This window comes from Ochotona curzoniae, unplaced genomic scaffold, assembly GCF_017591425.1.
Source record: "Ochotona curzoniae isolate NIBS_2020 unplaced genomic scaffold, NIBS_Ocur_1.0 contig_3520, whole genome shotgun sequence".
NCBI lineage: Eukaryota > Metazoa > Chordata > Mammalia > Lagomorpha > Ochotonidae > Ochotona > Ochotona curzoniae.
In genome coordinates this window covers 7,067,733-7,084,526 of record NW_024465894.1, presented here as the reverse complement: position 1 = coordinate 7,084,526, position 16,794 = coordinate 7,067,733, and the positions used below count along the sequence as shown (strand labels likewise).

Genomic DNA, 16,794 nt, shown 5'->3' with positions numbered 1-16,794 from the left:
CGGCTCCAACCCTCTTGCCAACAGCCCAAGGGGACCAAGAAAACTTGCAGACTCCATATCTGAGACTGCAATATCCCTGTTGAAAACTGTGTAGGCCCTTAAACTTTCTTTAAGGTCAAGTCCCAGCCCCCTAGCTTAGAAGATCAAAGATGAGGAACCAGTGTTGTGGCATAGCTAGTAAAGATGCTACCTCTGATGCTGGCATCCCATATGGGCATCAACTCAAGTCTTGGCTGCTTTACTTCCAGTCCAGCTTCCTGTAAATGTGCCTGGATAATCAGCAGAGGATGGTTCAAGTGCTTGGGCCCCTACAGCCATTCAGGAGTTTTGGACAAAGCTCCTGGCTCTGGCGTGAGCATGGCCCATCCCCAGCTGTGGTTGTCATGTGAAGAGCAAACCAGCAGACAGAAGACCTCGCACGCTCTCTCTCTCCCTCTCTGTAACTCTACCTTTCAAATAAAAAAAAATAATAATAAATAAATAAATAAATTTAAAGAGTGTGGGCTGGTACCATGGCATAGTAGCCTAAGCTTCCATCTGCAATGCCTACATGCCATACAGGTGCTAGTTTGTGTCCTGGCTGCTTTACTTCCAGTCCTGCTCTCTGCTTATGGCCTGGGAAAGCAGTGGAGGATGGCTCACATCCTTGGGACCCTGCACCCACGTGGGAAACCCAGAAAAGGCTTCTGGCTTCTGATGGGCTCAGTTGCAGCCATAGCAGCCTTTTGTGGAATAAACCAGTGGATAAAAAAAAAATCTCTTTTCTCTTTCTCTCTATAATTCATTCAAATAAAAATAACATAAACTTAAAAAGGGGGGGGGGGGCCAGTGTGATAGCTCAGTGACTAAATCCTTACCTTGCACATGCCAAGATCCCATATGGGTGCTCTTTGATGTCCGGGCTGTTCTACTTCCCATCCAGCTCCCTGCTTATGGCCTGGAAGCCTTGGGCCTGGGTACCGGTGTGGGAGACCCAGAAGAGACTCCTGGCTCCTAGCTTTGGATCAGCTCAGCTCCGGCCATTGTGGCCACTTAGGGGAGTGAACCAACAGATAGAAGATCTTTGTCTCTCTCTATAAATTTGGTCTTTCTAACTAGAAAAAAAAAAAAAAAAACCAAGGATGACCCAGCCCTGCAATCTCACTAGCCCCACACTCCTTTCCTAGGGCTTCCAAGTGCCTAGGTCCCATTCTTCCTCAGGGCCTTTGCACAAGAGCTAATGTTTACTAAGCCCGAACACACTCCAGGTCCTGTGCTAAGGACTTGGCCCACTTGTTTCAACTGCCTGGTGAGGTAGGCAGCACAGACACATGGTTAAGCTTAGACTACAGAACTGGATGGGAATTCTTACTGTGTGGGAAATTTCCTTACCTTCTCTGTGTCCCATCTGCATCAGCTGTAAACTGGGGAGCGTGATAGCACCGACCTCCTCCAGAGGCTGTAAGACTCAGTTGAGTTCATGGAGGTGAGGGGTCCCATGGTAGCCTCTTCGCCAGAGACACGGAAGCACCACTGGGCAGAGAACATGGTGGTGGCGGCTACACAATGACCCAGTGGGCTCCAAACCCTGAAATCTTCACTTCTGACCCCATGTGGACAGTAGGAAATGTGGAAAATGCAAAGAAAACAATAGAAAATAAGAGTGATTCATCATTCTGTCACGCAGAAACAACTGTAGTTAATGTTTCCACATGTGTGTGTGAGAGGGAGACAGAGTGAACGAGCAAGTGAGGTCCAATCACCCAGACGGAAGCCAGCATACAGCCCTGAGCTCTGCCTCACCCTACACTCCTGCCCAGCCTCTGGCCAACCCCACGTGCCCCCCGTCTCAGCTTAGCATCTGGCCCCAGCCCCATGGCCATTCTGCCGCCTGAGGCTCTTCCTGGCACTCTGCCCTTGTCCAGCACAGCACACAGACTCGTGATCAAACTTGATCAGATTATCAATTGTTCCTTCGGGGTGTCTAGTGTCCAACCTTCACCCCTCCGGGCTGTAAACTCTGCCAGGGCAAAGACCGGGCTTGACTGGGCAGACAGCACAGGGTCTGGAGATCAACAGCTGCTGCAGGAAGGGCGGAGGAAAGGAACGGGAACTGCAGATTCAGCTCTGTCTCCCACACAGCACCCCTGGGCGCATAGCCCCTGACCAGTGGGACAGAGAAGTTGACAGAAGCCACCCTGTGCAAGGAGAAAAGCAAAGCATCATGGGAACACCCAGGCGCAATGGTCAGTGCCACTTGGGAAGAAACACTACTTCTCGGAGGAAGTGGCATTGAGAAGAGAAGGAAAAAGATATCCCAAACTAGAGAATGGCACAAGGAGAGGCAGGAAGCAAAGAACTCAAGAAGACAAGTGTGGAAAAAACGGTTGTTGCCCGGGAGTAGCAGGTGCCTGAGAAGGCTGGGTTGCAATGTTCAGTCAGGTCCTGCCACCTCTTCTCCAGCACACGCTCCACGCAGCCCAACCAGCCACGCCCCAAGAGCTTCCATGAATACCATTCTGTTGTTCCCCTCTGGTTGCTCCTGCACTGGGTGAACCTCTCCTTGCCAGCATCTGTGTCCCTTCACCACCTGTGGCAGATTGGAAATGGCAGGCTCTAAACAACTCACCCCTCCTATACCAGCAGCACCGCCACCAATGACTGCCAGGAGATGGCCATGCATACCCCAGCCCCCTCCCTCTGGGGTAGGTGAGATAACAGAGGTGTGTCTTTTACCCCAGGGTTCTACAACCTGTAGTCCTCCTCCTTCTGCCTATTCTTGTAAATAAAGTTTTATTAGAACACAGCCTCACCCATTCATTTACACCCTGCCTGTGCCTGCTTTCTCACTACAACTGCATGATGAAGATGCTGCAACAGGAACCGTATGGTCTGCAAAGACTAAAATATCTACTGTCTGGCCCGGCACAGAAGCCTGCCCAGCCTGTTCTCTGCACACACACCCCCACCCGGAAGTCCCCAATGAGACAATGCTCCAGGGCTCTTCTGTAGGGTCACCTGCCTGTTAGATACCCCACTTCCTAGCTTTCTGCTCTGCCTTTCTTTCTCCTTCCCCTCCTGGAGTTTCTCCCACCACCTCTGTGAACTATACAAACCCTGGACAATGGCTGTTCAACTGCTCTAACTTAATGAAACCAGCAACATTGTGTGGTTCTGATATTTGTCCTTGAGTCCTTTTGGAGTCTGCTTCTGGGGAAATCCCAACTAGGCCAGGCAGGAGCACACCACTGTGCCTACTTGCCAGATGAACCCTGATCTGGGATCATCAAAGGCCAAGGGTGGGATGGGGGAGATTAAATCTTGGAGCCCTTACCCACCCTTGGATAGGAGCCTGACCAAAGCCTCAGCAGGTGCAGCATCCGGAAGACATCTGCTGGTTGTTGTTGGTTATGGCCATGGACTTCTTCATCTGGTGAATACACCGAGGTCCAAAGAGAAGGATTTTCCAAGGTCACAGGTGGCAGGTACAAGAGCTGGAATCTGGTTTTCTTAGGACAAATCTAGGGTTCATCCTATGACACATGGCTCCCCCTTGAGCGGCCTGTCAAGGTCCCTGGTCACCACTCCAGTCATAGGACTCTGGGGCTCCATGAGGATCAGGTGAGATCAAACAGATGAAAGCGCTTTGTCAGACACAGAGGATCTTCTAGCTACAAGGCACAAAGCAGACACCCTTCAAAGGGACTGGAAGGAAGCCCACAGCGCTGCGCCAGGTACACATGTATATTCATGCCACCAGTGACTGCACTGCAGCATGCTGGGAAGCTCTGGGGCTGAGGCCTGGCACCAGCCTCACCAGCTGCAGGATCTCAGAGTCCATCCTAAGACCCAGTGCCTGCACCCTGCCTGGTGGTCCTGTCCACATGTGGGTAAATGGAGAAAATGACCTGCGACAAGGGCTAGACACTATTCATTGTAGAGCTGGGCACCGTGCAGCCAGAGGATTCCAAACAATAGGTGGATGGAAGCAGTGGTGCCCTAGCCAGACACCCCCTACACTTCTTCAAAAGATTCACTTATTTATTTGAAAATCAGAGTTAGAGAGTGGAAGGAGGGGAAGAGAGGGATGGAGAGAGAAAGAGACAGAAAGAGAAAGAATCTGCCATCTGCTAGTTTACTCCTGGTCCATTTCCCAGATGGCCACAAGGATCAGAGCTAAACAAAGCCAAAGCCAAGAGCCTGGAACTCCATCCAAGTCTTCCACATGGATGGCAGGGGCCAGAGTACTTGGACCATCTTCCTCTGCTTTTCCCAGAACAATTAACAGTGGTCAGCTGGATCAGAAGTGGAGCAGCCAGGACAGGAACCGGTGCCCACTTGGGAAGTTGGCATCATATGTGGAAGTTTTTACCTGCTTTCCCACAGGGCAGGTTCCACCAGATCCCTTTAAATAAGCAGGCCATCCATCCATAGCCACTGCGGGTGTCCTCTGGTGCCAGCTTCCAGCAACCTTGTTATAGTAGAACTGCAATTAGCTTATGGGAACTTCTCTGCTTCTAAAATTATGTCCTCCCATAAACCAGCAGACACCCTGACAAAGGAGCACAGGTGACCTCACCTGCCCTCAAGACCCCTCAGGGAGAGGTGGAGGCCAAACTGCATCTGTGCAGCCCTGTACCATGTCCCAGTCACCCTGGCAGGTCTCATTTAAGAGCATTGCACAGGCCACTGCTCACCCAGAAATCCATGTCCCAGGCCAAGACCACATGACCAGGAAGCAGCTTCAACAAGTTCAGGAAAGCAGTGTTTTGGAAGCACTATAAAAGAATATTAACAGGTTTTGAATGAGCTTCTCTTTTAGTTCCAGCCCTCCGTGAGTGTTGTGAAGGATCCTCCAAGAAGGACGAGCCCACCTGTCCCATGGTCTTCTCCAGCTGAAATAAATGCAAGTGAAATACTCCCTGGCTGGAGACACCCATCACGTTCGTTTCTCTTGATGCCAGGCCACCAGGGTCAGGTCCTGAAGCTGGGATGCAGTGTGCCCATCAGCAGCTGGGCAGCAGTGGCAGGCGGCCTGTCCAGGCCTGGGAGGCCCCCAGGAGCACCTGATCTCTAGGCACATTGACTAGGGGATTGATTATTTTGATTATTTCCACCACAGCCCTTGACAAGTGACACATCCTCACACCCACGCCCAGGGTGACTCCAGGTGACACTTACCAAGGACACTAAGTGCTGGAGTTTCAGGGTGAAGACCTGACGGAGCCCCCAGTGCCAGCAAGGCCCCAAGGAAGAGGAAAGGCCCTGAGCTGGGAACCTGGCAGCATCGCCAGTGTTATTCCTGCCTTTGCCACACAAACCTGCTGGGGCGGGCCTCAGCAAATCAAAATCCCTCTCTGGGCCTCAATGCAGCCAGACTGGATGACTCAGAGTGTCTGACAGTTCAAAGTGCTAACACACTGCCAGCTAATACTCTGATGGACACCCTTAGACTGTATACCAGGTTCGGTACCAACCCATTTCACACATGTGTATGCACTCCCTCTTCCCCTGCCTTTGGGGGAAAGGAGGGACTAAGATAGGCCCATTTTACAGATAAGTAAACAAGCTCAGAGAGGCAACTTGTTCATGGTCCCAAAGGCAAGGAGCAGACACATACCAAGGCCATCTGGTTGTGGAATTTTATCACTTGCCCCACAATTCTACACACCATAGGAGTGCAACCTGATTTCTCTGGAACCCCTGTGGAACCTGGCACTCATGCTAGGCACACGTGCTAGTCAAGAATCTGGCTAACAAGAAAACCAGAAAACACTGGTGACTCAGAAGCTTCTTTTGGTTTGTGGGGTGGAACTGGCTGGTTGAGGTGGGAGGGAGGCTGGTGCTGCTGTGATGGCCTGTAGTGCCCGGTTGGCCTAGACCAAGCACACGTGGGTGATGAACTGAACACCACTTGTCCCCCTCAGACTTGCAGAGAAGCTTAACCCCCAGAGTCACAGGTTAATGACAATAAGAGGGAGAAAACTTGCTCCGACTTTGGTTTTGAGAGATGGGGCTTTGGGAGAGTCAATTAGATTAAGTCAATCACACAAGGATCCTGTGGTCAAACCCTGGTGACTTCATGGGGAGAAAGAAAGACCACAGAGTTCAGGAGGTGCACACCAGCTCCCACACGATGGGATGCACCAGGGGTCAGGACCCTGCACACAATCTGTCCTGCACTGTTTAGACATCCAGCCTCCAAAACAACAAGCAGACCTCGATTGTAACCTCCTGTGATTTACTTGCAGAAAGCCAGAGACAGAGAGAGAGACTTTCTATGTGCTGGTTCACCCAAATGGCCAAAACCAAGAACCTGGAACTCCATCTGAGTTTCTCCTGTGGTTGCAGGGGCCCAAAGACTTGGCCATCTTCCACTGCTTTCCCCGGCACATTAGCAGGGAGCTGGATCGGAAGTAGCAGCTAGGAGCATCTAGGACTGGAACCAGAGCTCCCATGGCATGCCAGAATCATAGGTAATGGCTCAACCTACTGTGCCACAAGGTCAGCCCTCAAAACTCTTTTCTTTGTAAGATCACCTGCCTCAGGCATTTCAATATAGTAGTAAAAGGCTGACTGATCTAATGTGGCACCTCAATCACAGCATCGTGGAGGGTTCTATGAGTTGCTGATAGTGCTACACCAGCAAGGGGACAGGAAGGTCAGAGGACACAGGTGCCCAGATACCTCACCAGAGACGGTTCATGCTGTAGCATCTGCACATTATATAAAAATTTTTTTAAAAACCTGATTTAAAAATTATTTAATGGCCACAGTAACCAAACATCAGCTAGACAGAAACTCTGCTGGGGGCTAGCATCGTGTTACAGCAGGCTAAGTGACCCTTTGCAGTACTGGCATCCCACCCTGGGGTACCAGTTTGAGTCCTGGCTGCTCTACTGATGGATCAGCTTCCTGATAATGTATCTACGAAAGCAGTGGAAGATGGCCCAAGGCCGTAGGCCTCTGCACCCACATGGGAGACTTGGATGGAGTTCCAGGCTCCTGGCTTTAGCCTGGCTGCTGTAGGTTTTTGGAGGAATGAAGGAATGAGTCAACAATATCTCTCTCTCTCTTTTTCTCTCCACCCCTACTTCCAAATAAATAAAGATTTAAAAAGAAGAAAAATAAACTGTTACAGGAAAGAATGTTCTGGAGAGGAGACATGGCCATTTAGGGTTCACTGGTGAGGTGGAGGATCCAGACAAGGGGGCCTGGACAAGCACGCCCCTTTCCTAGGAGATGGTTACCCTAAACTCAATCCCCCTGCAGGTAGGGAAACTAAGATCCCAAGAGACAAAAGAAAGCAGCCATAGGGAACAGTAAGAAGCAGTAGCTGACTTGGTCTTCTCTCATGACCCCTTTAGCAGCCCCCCAAGCTCCACCCAGCCAACAATGACCACCATTAATCAGCAGCAGAGCAGAGCACTGCCCATCAGCCTGTCCTTCCTCACTCCAGAGTACAAGTGACGTTATTTGCAGGAAGCCTGTGACAACATGAAGTCCGGCTGCTTCCATTTCTTAGAAGCCTGCTGTGCGCTGGGCACATCTTATCTCCAAGGCTCAGGGTGTTGCTGCCACCTGCTCCATTTTCCTACCACTTCCCTAGTGTAGTCAGCAGATACAGCCAGCAAGGAGCAGGGACGCAAAGCTGGGACCCAAGCCGGCACTTGTGGCAGCATTTCCCACCAGGTCAGGGTATGCTCTCTCTGGGAATCATCTCCACGTGTCTCCAGGTCCCGAGGCTGACGAGGCTGGATAAGGATCTGTCCCCCACCTACGACCTGGGCCAGGCCCCCACCTTCCGCAGAACAGTGGTCCCCCTCTCAGAAACACCCAACTGCCCTGGGGGGGGCACCCCCAGCACTCACCTGTTTCACACTTAATCCTTTCACTTCCTTCTTCCCAGAAGAGGCTTGTCCTGGTTTTAGCACATGACCCTGTCTCTACCCAAGGCTGGGAAAGGGCTGCACCTTGTTCCCTCCGATGTGAGGTGCTAGGCCTGAACCCTCAGAATTCCCAGAGTTGCCCAAGTCCAACACCCCATGAACGGACGCCCTGTTGAGTTACTCACATTGATTCACTTGTCATCTACGTGCTTGATTTCCCAAGTGATTTGGGGCCCTCCGGGTTAGACAAGTACCAAGCAGCCAGCATTTGCAATTCACTGCACTGTGGAGCCACACAAGGGAAACAGGAGTCTCTGCAGACTCACCTGGCATTGAATTTGGCACCCCAAGTTCCAACAGCGAAGACGTGAGGAGTGTTTCTGCCAACCAAGAACTCACTACCCGCCAAGCATGAAGCTCTCAATCTTTTGGGCAGGTATCATGGTGCAGAACATGACACTACCACCTGTTCCATGCAGACCCAAGTTCAAGTCCCGGCTGTTCCACTTCCAATCCATCTCCCTGCAAATGTACCTAGGAAGGCTGTGGGCAATGGCTCAAGTAAATGAGATACTCAGATGGATTTCCTGGCTCCTGGCTTTTGGCTTTGGCCTGGTCTAGCCCCAGCCCTTGTGGCCATTTGGGGAGTGAACCAGTGGATAAAAATTCTGTGTGTGTGTGTAACTGCCTTTTAAATAAATAAACATATCTTAAGAAAAAAAGAAAGAAAGAAAGGGTCCGGCGCAATAGCCTAGTGCCCAAAGTCCTCACCTTGCACACGCCGGGACCCATATGAATGTTGGTTCTAATCTGGCAGTCCCACTTGCCATCCACCTCCCTGCTTGTGGCCTGGGAAAGCAATGGAGAATCGTGTAAAATTTTGGGAACTGCACCAGTGTGGAAGACCCGTAAGAAGCTCCTGGCTCCTAGCTTCAGATCAGCTCAGCTCCAGCCTTTGAAGTCACTTGGGGAGTGAACCAGCAGACTGAAGATCTTTCTATTTCTACTTCTCTCTATATACCTGCCTTTCCAATAAAAATAAATAAATATAAAAAATAAAAATGAAACAAAAGAACCCTGTTTTGCACATCTAAAGCTATGGCCACCTGTGCCCAAGGAGCCAGAATGCTGGGGACTCCTCTAGGGGCTGAAGTGTCGGCCTCACTCTGGCTCTGCCCGGCTGCAGGCCTTGTCTTCTCCTTCTCTGGGCCTCAGTTTCCCCAGCAGATGCTCCTCGAGACTGAGCTGATCTGATCCTGCCTATTTCTCTGACCTCCTTTCCCCTCGTCCATATCTCTCACCAAAGTTGTCGGCTTTCTCTTCCCTAAAGCCTGAACTTACACTGACCTGAGGGCCTAACTCAGATGTCACCTCCTCAGTGAACCTTCCCAGATTGCCTTCCTTGGTGTTGTCTGCCTCCATAGCTGAACACAGGCTGAAGTTGATTCCCACCCTCAGTGACTTGTCTGGCTCTCCCAGCTCAGATCCCAACTCCACAAAAGCAGAAGCTCCATCTGAGTTGTCCCCCAGTAGAACCCTAGTGCCTGGGACACTGGGTAGCCTCGAGCAGCACATGAGACATTAGCTGGATAAGAACATGCCAGAGAAGGAAACCTAGACTCAAAGGCCAGGGTGCTGAACCTTTGTCATTGAGCCTGGCAAGCCACTTAGCCTCTCTAAATCTCCGCTTCCGCTGGGGTGGACGCGATTGAGAGCTGTCCAAGGTACTTCCACGATGGCCAGTTCTAAAAAGCCAGCACCTGGAAGCTTCCCAGTTGGTCCATGCAGGGAAGGCAGCTGGCCAGGGGCCCCAGCAGCAGCTGCCCTCTCCCCACCTCCACCTGCGTCCCTGCCCCGCCGCGCAGTCCTCGCACTCCCCCGTCACAGCAACTGTTAATGAAGTGCGCACTGCTAAATGCAGTTACAATTACGGGGGCTAAGAATAAGGCGCTGACATCAGCCTCTTCAGTTTCCGAGTGAATCAGAAGGGGGGGGGGGGGAGGAAGAAGACGGGAAGGGGGATGGCGCCCTGGAGCTGTCAAGTGGAAATAGCACAGCGTTAAATATAATCCAGCACTGGCCTACATCGGCCTGGAGAAGCAGGTGATAGCTGGGTCCCCAGGGCCAGGGCAGACAACTGGATTCTTCAAGGAGGCCAGGCAGCCACAGCAGCTGCTGGCTGGCTAAGAGATGGACCATCCTGGAACTCAAGGGTTGAGGCGGATGGCAATGGGGGTGTGAACCCTGGTGGGGCACACAGGAATCAGAACAGGCTCCTGCACCCCAGCCTTTGTCGCCTGCTGTTGTGACAGCACAAGCACAGCTCTAGGAACAAGCAAAGCCCTTCCCCACTAAGGATTTCATTTCATGCCCAGGGGCAGAAAGCGGCCTCATGTCACACACTCCCAGGTTAGACTCTACCATGCAACCTGGGAAAGTCATTAAACTACTCCAGGGGCCAGAGCCATGGTGTAGTAGATTAAACCTCCGCTTGCGACACTGTCATTCCACTGGTTCAAGTCTCAGCTGCTCCACTTTTGATCCAGCTTCCTAAAAACCTGAGAAAGCAATGGAAGATGGTCCAACTGTTTGAACTTCTGCACCCATGTAGGAGACCCAGAAGAAGCTCCTGCAGGTATTTGGGGAATGAACTAGTATACGGAAATTTTTCTCTCACTCTCCCTTTCAAATAAAAATCAATAAATCTTAAAAGAAAAGGCTATTCCAAGTCACTCGACTTTCCACATCTGTGCAATGGGTACATCTACACTAGCAGCTATCCCTTCAAGATGTTACAGGATGCACTGAGACCACGCAAAGCCCTGAGCACGGCCCAGCAAGCCTCCCAATCATTTTATGTCTGTAACCTCACCAACCCTCAGACCAAGGTGATGAGCCCCTACTTTCCAGGTGAGGCTCAGAAGCTCAAGGGATTTGTTGGAGGCAACAAGGTCAGCATGGAGTCCAATACTAGCCCATTTAGACCATGGGACTGATGTAGAGGCAGATGTGAGCATGGCAGACAGAGGTGGACTGAAACAGAGGAGATGCTGCTGCACATCTGGGCACATTCTCCAAGTGACCGTTGTCAAGATGGAAGAAAGGCCTGGGGACAGGCAGGGAGGTCGGTTGAGGCCAAAGGTGCCACGTACTCCAGGCCCTCCCCCATTCAGCCTGCAGGTGTGTGGGGCTAGGGGTGGGTGGGCAGGAGGCAGAGCCTGCTCCTCCAAGGGAAATGAGGTGGTTGGGTCTTTTTTCCCTGCTTCTTGCCAGACAGACCCAGGTGGGCCTCTGGCAGCTGCAAACCAGGGCAGCAAGAGCCAAGAGTTGGCAAGCTTGGGGCCAGGGTAGGACATAGAAGGACCTGCACAGCACCAAACAGCCCCCCACCAAGGCCTGGGATATGTCTAATGGAGCAAGGGGCGAATTCTTAGGCACCTGACTTCTGAGCTATTTCTCTCAGAATAATTTAAAGTGAATGGCTTGGGTCTATACTGTCCCTCCCCATCCCTTAATCAATGGAAATAACTGATTTGATTCTCTACACGTCTAGAAACTTCTACCTCACTGCCACAGACAGTAAAGGAGTGCAACACTAAAACTGGGGGGTAGAGGGGGTGAGAACAAGGACAGGAAGAGGCCTTGGACAGGGGGACCTGGCACCCACCCCCATGGCATCCTCCCCCTCTCCCAGCCAGTCCAGGCCCATTCTAGAACTCCTTCTCACCATCCAGAGGAGGAGGTGGCAGGCAGGGCAGGGCAGCTCATTTCCCAGGAAAAGCTCAGGTCATATTTCAAGGACAAAAGTTAGCACTTGGTCTGGGGAAAGAAAACTCTGGCAAATGGAGTCAACCAGAAAGGGGCTACGGGAGAGAATTCCATGGCGGTCATTCCAGGTGCCTGGGGGTATGGACAGGAACTGCAACTCTAATTCCCTTCCTCCCTCCCCCCCCTCCTGGATATGTCTGGCAGGATGCGGAAGATCTCTGAACAGAAGTAACTCAGACAGCCCCCTCCATCTCCCCTGTATCCAAGGTGGGGGCGGGCAGGGTGCAATGGCCATGGTACTAGCTTGTCGGTCCCACCCACCTTGCCCCCCACCAGCGGATTTAGTCTAGGCGGAAGAAGGCGGTGCCATGAAGGGCTTTCCAGCCCAGAGATGTGGCCCAAACCGCTAGGAGAGGGACCGGTAGCTGGCTGGTGTTGCCATGGCAACTTCCTCCCTGCACTGGATGGAGCATCCATCCTATGGGCAAATCGGAGCTAGCTGCTCCAGCTTCTCCGCCCTTCTCCTGGGCGGGTGGGGGAGAACTGGACGCTGAAAACCACTTGGTTAGGCATAGAGACGCCATCCTCAATCCCAGACCCCAGTGCAACACCCATCTTTGGAACTGCTGGACACCAGAGATGCCCTCCAGCCAACCCTCTCTCGGCCCTGTCCCAGGGCACAGTGCCAGAGTTCGGACTGTAGATGTGGCACGAACGAGCAGGTCAGGAAGAGCAGGGCAATGGGCAGCCCGCACCCACCCCACCCTCATCTGTCCCACAAGGTCTTTAAAGCCGCCTCAGCCTAGCTGCCCTTCGATAACCACAACGCAATGAAAGTGGGCTATTAGAATCACAACAGCAAACGCCTTGGGAATCTGATTTCTCCCCTCCGCAAATCCACAATCACGCTCAGTAACATCTCTTATTTCTCCGTAAGAAGGTAGAGAACAAGGTGTATTGAGGGCCAACCTCAAGCCAGGTCCTGTGCTAAACCCCTTGCACAGCACAGACAGCATAATTATCTAATTTGGCAGCTAGAGTCTGACCATCCATGTTTAAATCCCACCTGGTTGAGTGACCTTGAACAACTTCCTATGGCCAGCCTTGATGTCCACACCTGAAAATGGACATGTGAACAGGAGCTGCTCCTCCTCTACGGCTGCTCTGAGGAGCCGACTAAGACACCGCACTTGAAGCGCCCAGAACTCTGTCTGCCACAAGCCAACCGTTTTCCAAATGCTGACCTCACATGTCCTGGGTGCTTCTTTGCTCCCTTTTCCAGATGGGAAAGTGGGGGGGTCTCCTGTTGAACATCTCCCCACTTTCAACCTCCCCAACTGTAAACCACAAAGAGCCCTCCTGCAGCGACCCCCGCTGACCCAGTGCAAGTCTCTGGAAGGGCACGGTGTACCTGTGCAAAGCGACCTTGTAAGCAGCGTGTTGTGAGTGTGAGAGGGATGATGTGCCCTGGAAGAAGCTTTAAGAAGCCCCAGTAAACACCATCCTGGGCCAGAGGCTGGCTGGCTAGACGGGGCTGGGAGCGTGCCGCATCGTTCACCCAGCCCAGAGACTGAAGCTCCCAGGTCATCAGCAGGACCGGGTCTGCCCTCATCAGGGTTGAAGAAAAACTGTCGCCCCACATTCTTTCTCAAGAGAAGCTGGAGTGTGGCATGGTGCATCCAACACAGGCTGCAAGCAGCAGCAAGGAGAAAATTCCCAGGGGGGTCAGAGACCTGTCAGCGGGGGTCACTGCTGTGAAGCACCATGGGTAACAGACAGGTACTATAGGGCCAGAGACGGGGCCGGGCAAGGCCTATGCCGGCAGCGCTTCCTGTCCAGCACCGGAGACTACCCCAGCTGCTTTCAGAAATGAATCCAATATGCTGCTGCCCTGAAAGAAGCCAGAAAACCTCATCTCTGAGACAAGTGATCACTTTGAAAAACACAAGAGAAACACAGCACCCAGACAACCTTCCTTGCTTCCAACTTTCACCAGGTACTCGTGAGTCTTCTAGAAATGAACTTGACTTTCTCCCTTCCCTTCCCAAACTCTAAGGGATCCCTCAAGCATGAGAAGCCCAACACAAATGGGTGGCTGCCAGGAGCTGCGGGTGGCCTCCTTGCCCGGGCACCGCCATCTTCACAGAGAGGCCTGGATGCTGCCTGTTGCTTTTCAGCCCTTTCCCAGAAGGAGGGCTGCTGGTTACTGGAAAAGAACCAGAAACCTGCTTTCCGTCTCGGCTCTGTGCCTGCCTCACCGAATGACCTTGGGTTACGTACATGCATGCACACCTCATGCTGAGGTGGCAGTCACTCACACATTCACAGTCCCACACACATCCTCAGCCAGCTGGGGGCAAAATGAGCTTGGATGAGCCGACCTGTAGGCCTCCTCCAAGTGAAAGATGGGGAATCGAAAAAATCCGTTGGGGAAAACCATCAACCAACCCTTGACGGCCTCTCAGATACTGTAGCAAGTTCTCCATTCTGGCCTGAGTTGCCTGCAACCTGTAATAATGGCCACGGTTTGGGACCCATGACATGCAGCATGAATTCAGAGGAAAACCAAACCGTGCTTATCATCCATGCTGCTGCCCAGCCTGGCTGCCGAGCTTTGGGAGAGCCATCAGGGGACTGACAGGGGACAGGTGGGAGCCAGCTGCCAGGGCAGGCAAGATTTTATACCCCACTCTACCCCACCTCTCGCCACCTCCAAGCTTGGCTCCAGAGGGTGCAGTCCTTCCCACCTTGCCTTGCCCCAAACAACCTTATAGCCTCTCTCTTTGGGACCACGAAGCCACTGCACCCACCTGCCTTCTGTCTGAGAGATGGTGATTCTGTAAAATGGTTCCCCACTAACCATCTCCACCCAACTCCCAGCCAAGGGCAGCCCAGGCCCATCAGAGTGGCCAAGGCTTGAGCATCCCACACTTGTTTTTCCTTCCCTTCCTCCACAGGCTGGGGGCTCCTGACCCCTAGTTGTTGGCAGACTTCCGGGGGGCGGGGAGGAGGGAAGCGCAGACAGCAGGGAACCTGCCAGTGACTGCCCTCCTGGAGGGAGCTGCAGGGTGGTGCCAACTCCGCAGGTGGCACATCTACCTTTCACCATTTTATTCACAGGCCAGCAAACTTCTGGGGAACTCTCCCTCCCTTCCTCACCTGCCTCCAGCCTCAGCTTAAGACAGGAGCCTCCGTCACCCCACGTGGCCAGGCCAGCCAGACCTTGCACACAGGGATGAGCCCTCTAACACTGCATGGTGCATGGATGGTTGTGTTTTTTTTTTAAGCAGAGACAGCCCCCATTTTTACCAGAGCCTTGAGGGCATCGCCAATTCCCCAGCACCCCTACTCCTCTCCACTTGGGTTCCATTCCATTTACAGTTCACAGTACCACACAGAGCTCTGTGTTCAAGGCATTGCTGTCCCCATTTCACAGATGAGGACATCAAGGCTAAGGGCTGGTGCCACTTACCCAAAGTACACACTGTAGACTGACACCTAATTCTGCATCCGGACCCAGCACTCATGGCGGCGCTCTCCCCCAAGCCCTCTGGCCACCCCACCTGTTGGCAGATTCACCGCCCAACCCCCACCCCTAGAACCCGATCCTGAACCCCACAGTCCCAAAGAGCCATCTTTGGGGGTATCTCCCAGTTCTGGCTGAGGTTGTGTCACAGGCCTGGGAGCTGAAGGCTGGCGTCGCCGGATGGAGGCAGGGCTCAGCCCACCCAGAGGGTTACTACAGGGACAGGAGCACCTGAGGTCAGGGGCAATCACTGGTGGGCTGGCGGGCAGCAGCAGCAGCAGCAGCAGCAGCAGCAGCAGCAGCAGCAGCAGCAGCAGCAGCGAGCGAGTGTGCTGTTGGCGCCGCCCTAAAACCTCCCTCCAGGAAGACAGGAAAGGCTGCCACCTGGCCAGCTCCTCGCTGTCCGCTGACAATCTAGGGTCTGTACGGGGAAGGAGAAGAGAAACACCTGGAGGCGCTCAAGGCCGTGGGGCCCCCACTTCACCCACGGCAAGGGTCTTAGGCAGGGAGCCTCGGATGCAGCCAAGACAAAGCTGTAGAGGTAGAGACTGCGCGCCACCTCCGATGGCGGGGGGCGCGTCGGAGCCCCAGGGGTGAGGCGGCCAGAGCCCAGGGTTGGAAGAGCCGGCACACACAGGACACCCAGGGATGGTGGCGGATCGGATCCAGGATGCGCGGTCCGCACACAGGCCGGGACCTGGCGGCAGGGGACACTCAATAGGTGCAGGTGAGCGGGGAGAGCCAGAGCCAGGTGACCCGAAGGGCCCACCTGAGGGAAAGAGGTGAAAGCAAATGACCCAGGGGTCCCCAGGGAAAAGGTGGAAGACGGGGCATCCTGGAGACTCTGGATCCCAGGGTGGGAAAGCAGCCCCTGGGGACGCCTCCCTGAGCGGGCTTGGGGGTGGGGAGAAGAAATCGGCCACCTCGGAGGGTGCCCTAATAGCCGGTCCCGACACAGCCCCGGGGTCGGGGGCCACGCGCGCGCTTACCCGCGTCCTCGTCATCGAAGGAGTTCATGCACGGGAAGTAGATGGCGAGCGCCTCGAAGGAGGCGGACAGGCTGAGGCGGCTCTGTGAGCGCTCCATGCCGGCGCTGGCGCCGGGCGCCTCGGCCGCAGCCGCGGCGGCGGGCGGCTTGGGCAGCTTGGCCGCCCCATTCTTGACGCGGAGTACGGCGCGCGGCGTGGTGGCGGCGGCCCGAGAGCGGGCCGGGGCTCCGCGGTGGAGCTGGCGAGCGCGGCGGGGCCAGCGGGCGGTCCGCACACAGGCCGGGAGCTGGCGGCGCGCGGAGCCCGAGGTGTGCGGTGCTCCCGGTGGCGGCGGTGGCGGCAGTGGCGGCGGCGCAGCGCGCTCTGGCCCTCGGCGCCCCCACCCCCCCGCCGGCCGCGCGGGGCGGGCTCGGAGCCGCGCGCCGCAGCCAATCGGCGCCGCCCGGGGGAGGGGGCTCCGCGGCGGGGCGTGGGAGCCCGGGGCCGCGGGGTGGGGTCGCGAGCGCTGTGTCCCTTCCTTGGTGTCCTCGGCCGGGGCCGCTGCGCGCTGGGCGCCTGGGAGGCTGTTTGCACCGAGGTCCTGGGTCCCCCACACTCAGCCCTTGGACTCGCCCCCCCACTCCCCATGTGGGAGTTAGTCACC

General features: G+C 54.2%; 1 protein-coding gene across 2 annotated transcripts in view; it reads right to left on the bottom strand.

Moving 5' to 3' along the window:
* The window catches only part of RIMS4 (regulating synaptic membrane exocytosis 4), a 50,747-nt gene extending 34,242 nt beyond the window's left edge, over positions 1–16,505 (bottom strand). Inside the window, exons 1-2 of one of the 2 annotated variants that reach the window (XM_040981085.1) lie at positions 16,152–16,248; positions 12,292–12,294 (exon numbers count right to left, since the gene is read on the bottom strand). In XM_040981085.1, coding sequence (XP_040837019.1) covers positions 12,292–12,294; positions 16,152–16,248 — 100 coding nt within the window. Of the gene's footprint in view, positions 1–12,291; positions 12,295–16,151 lie in introns of both variants that reach the window. The other variant, XM_040981087.1, reaches the window with a different exon arrangement.
* Positions 16,506–16,794: the final 289 nt, after the last annotated feature.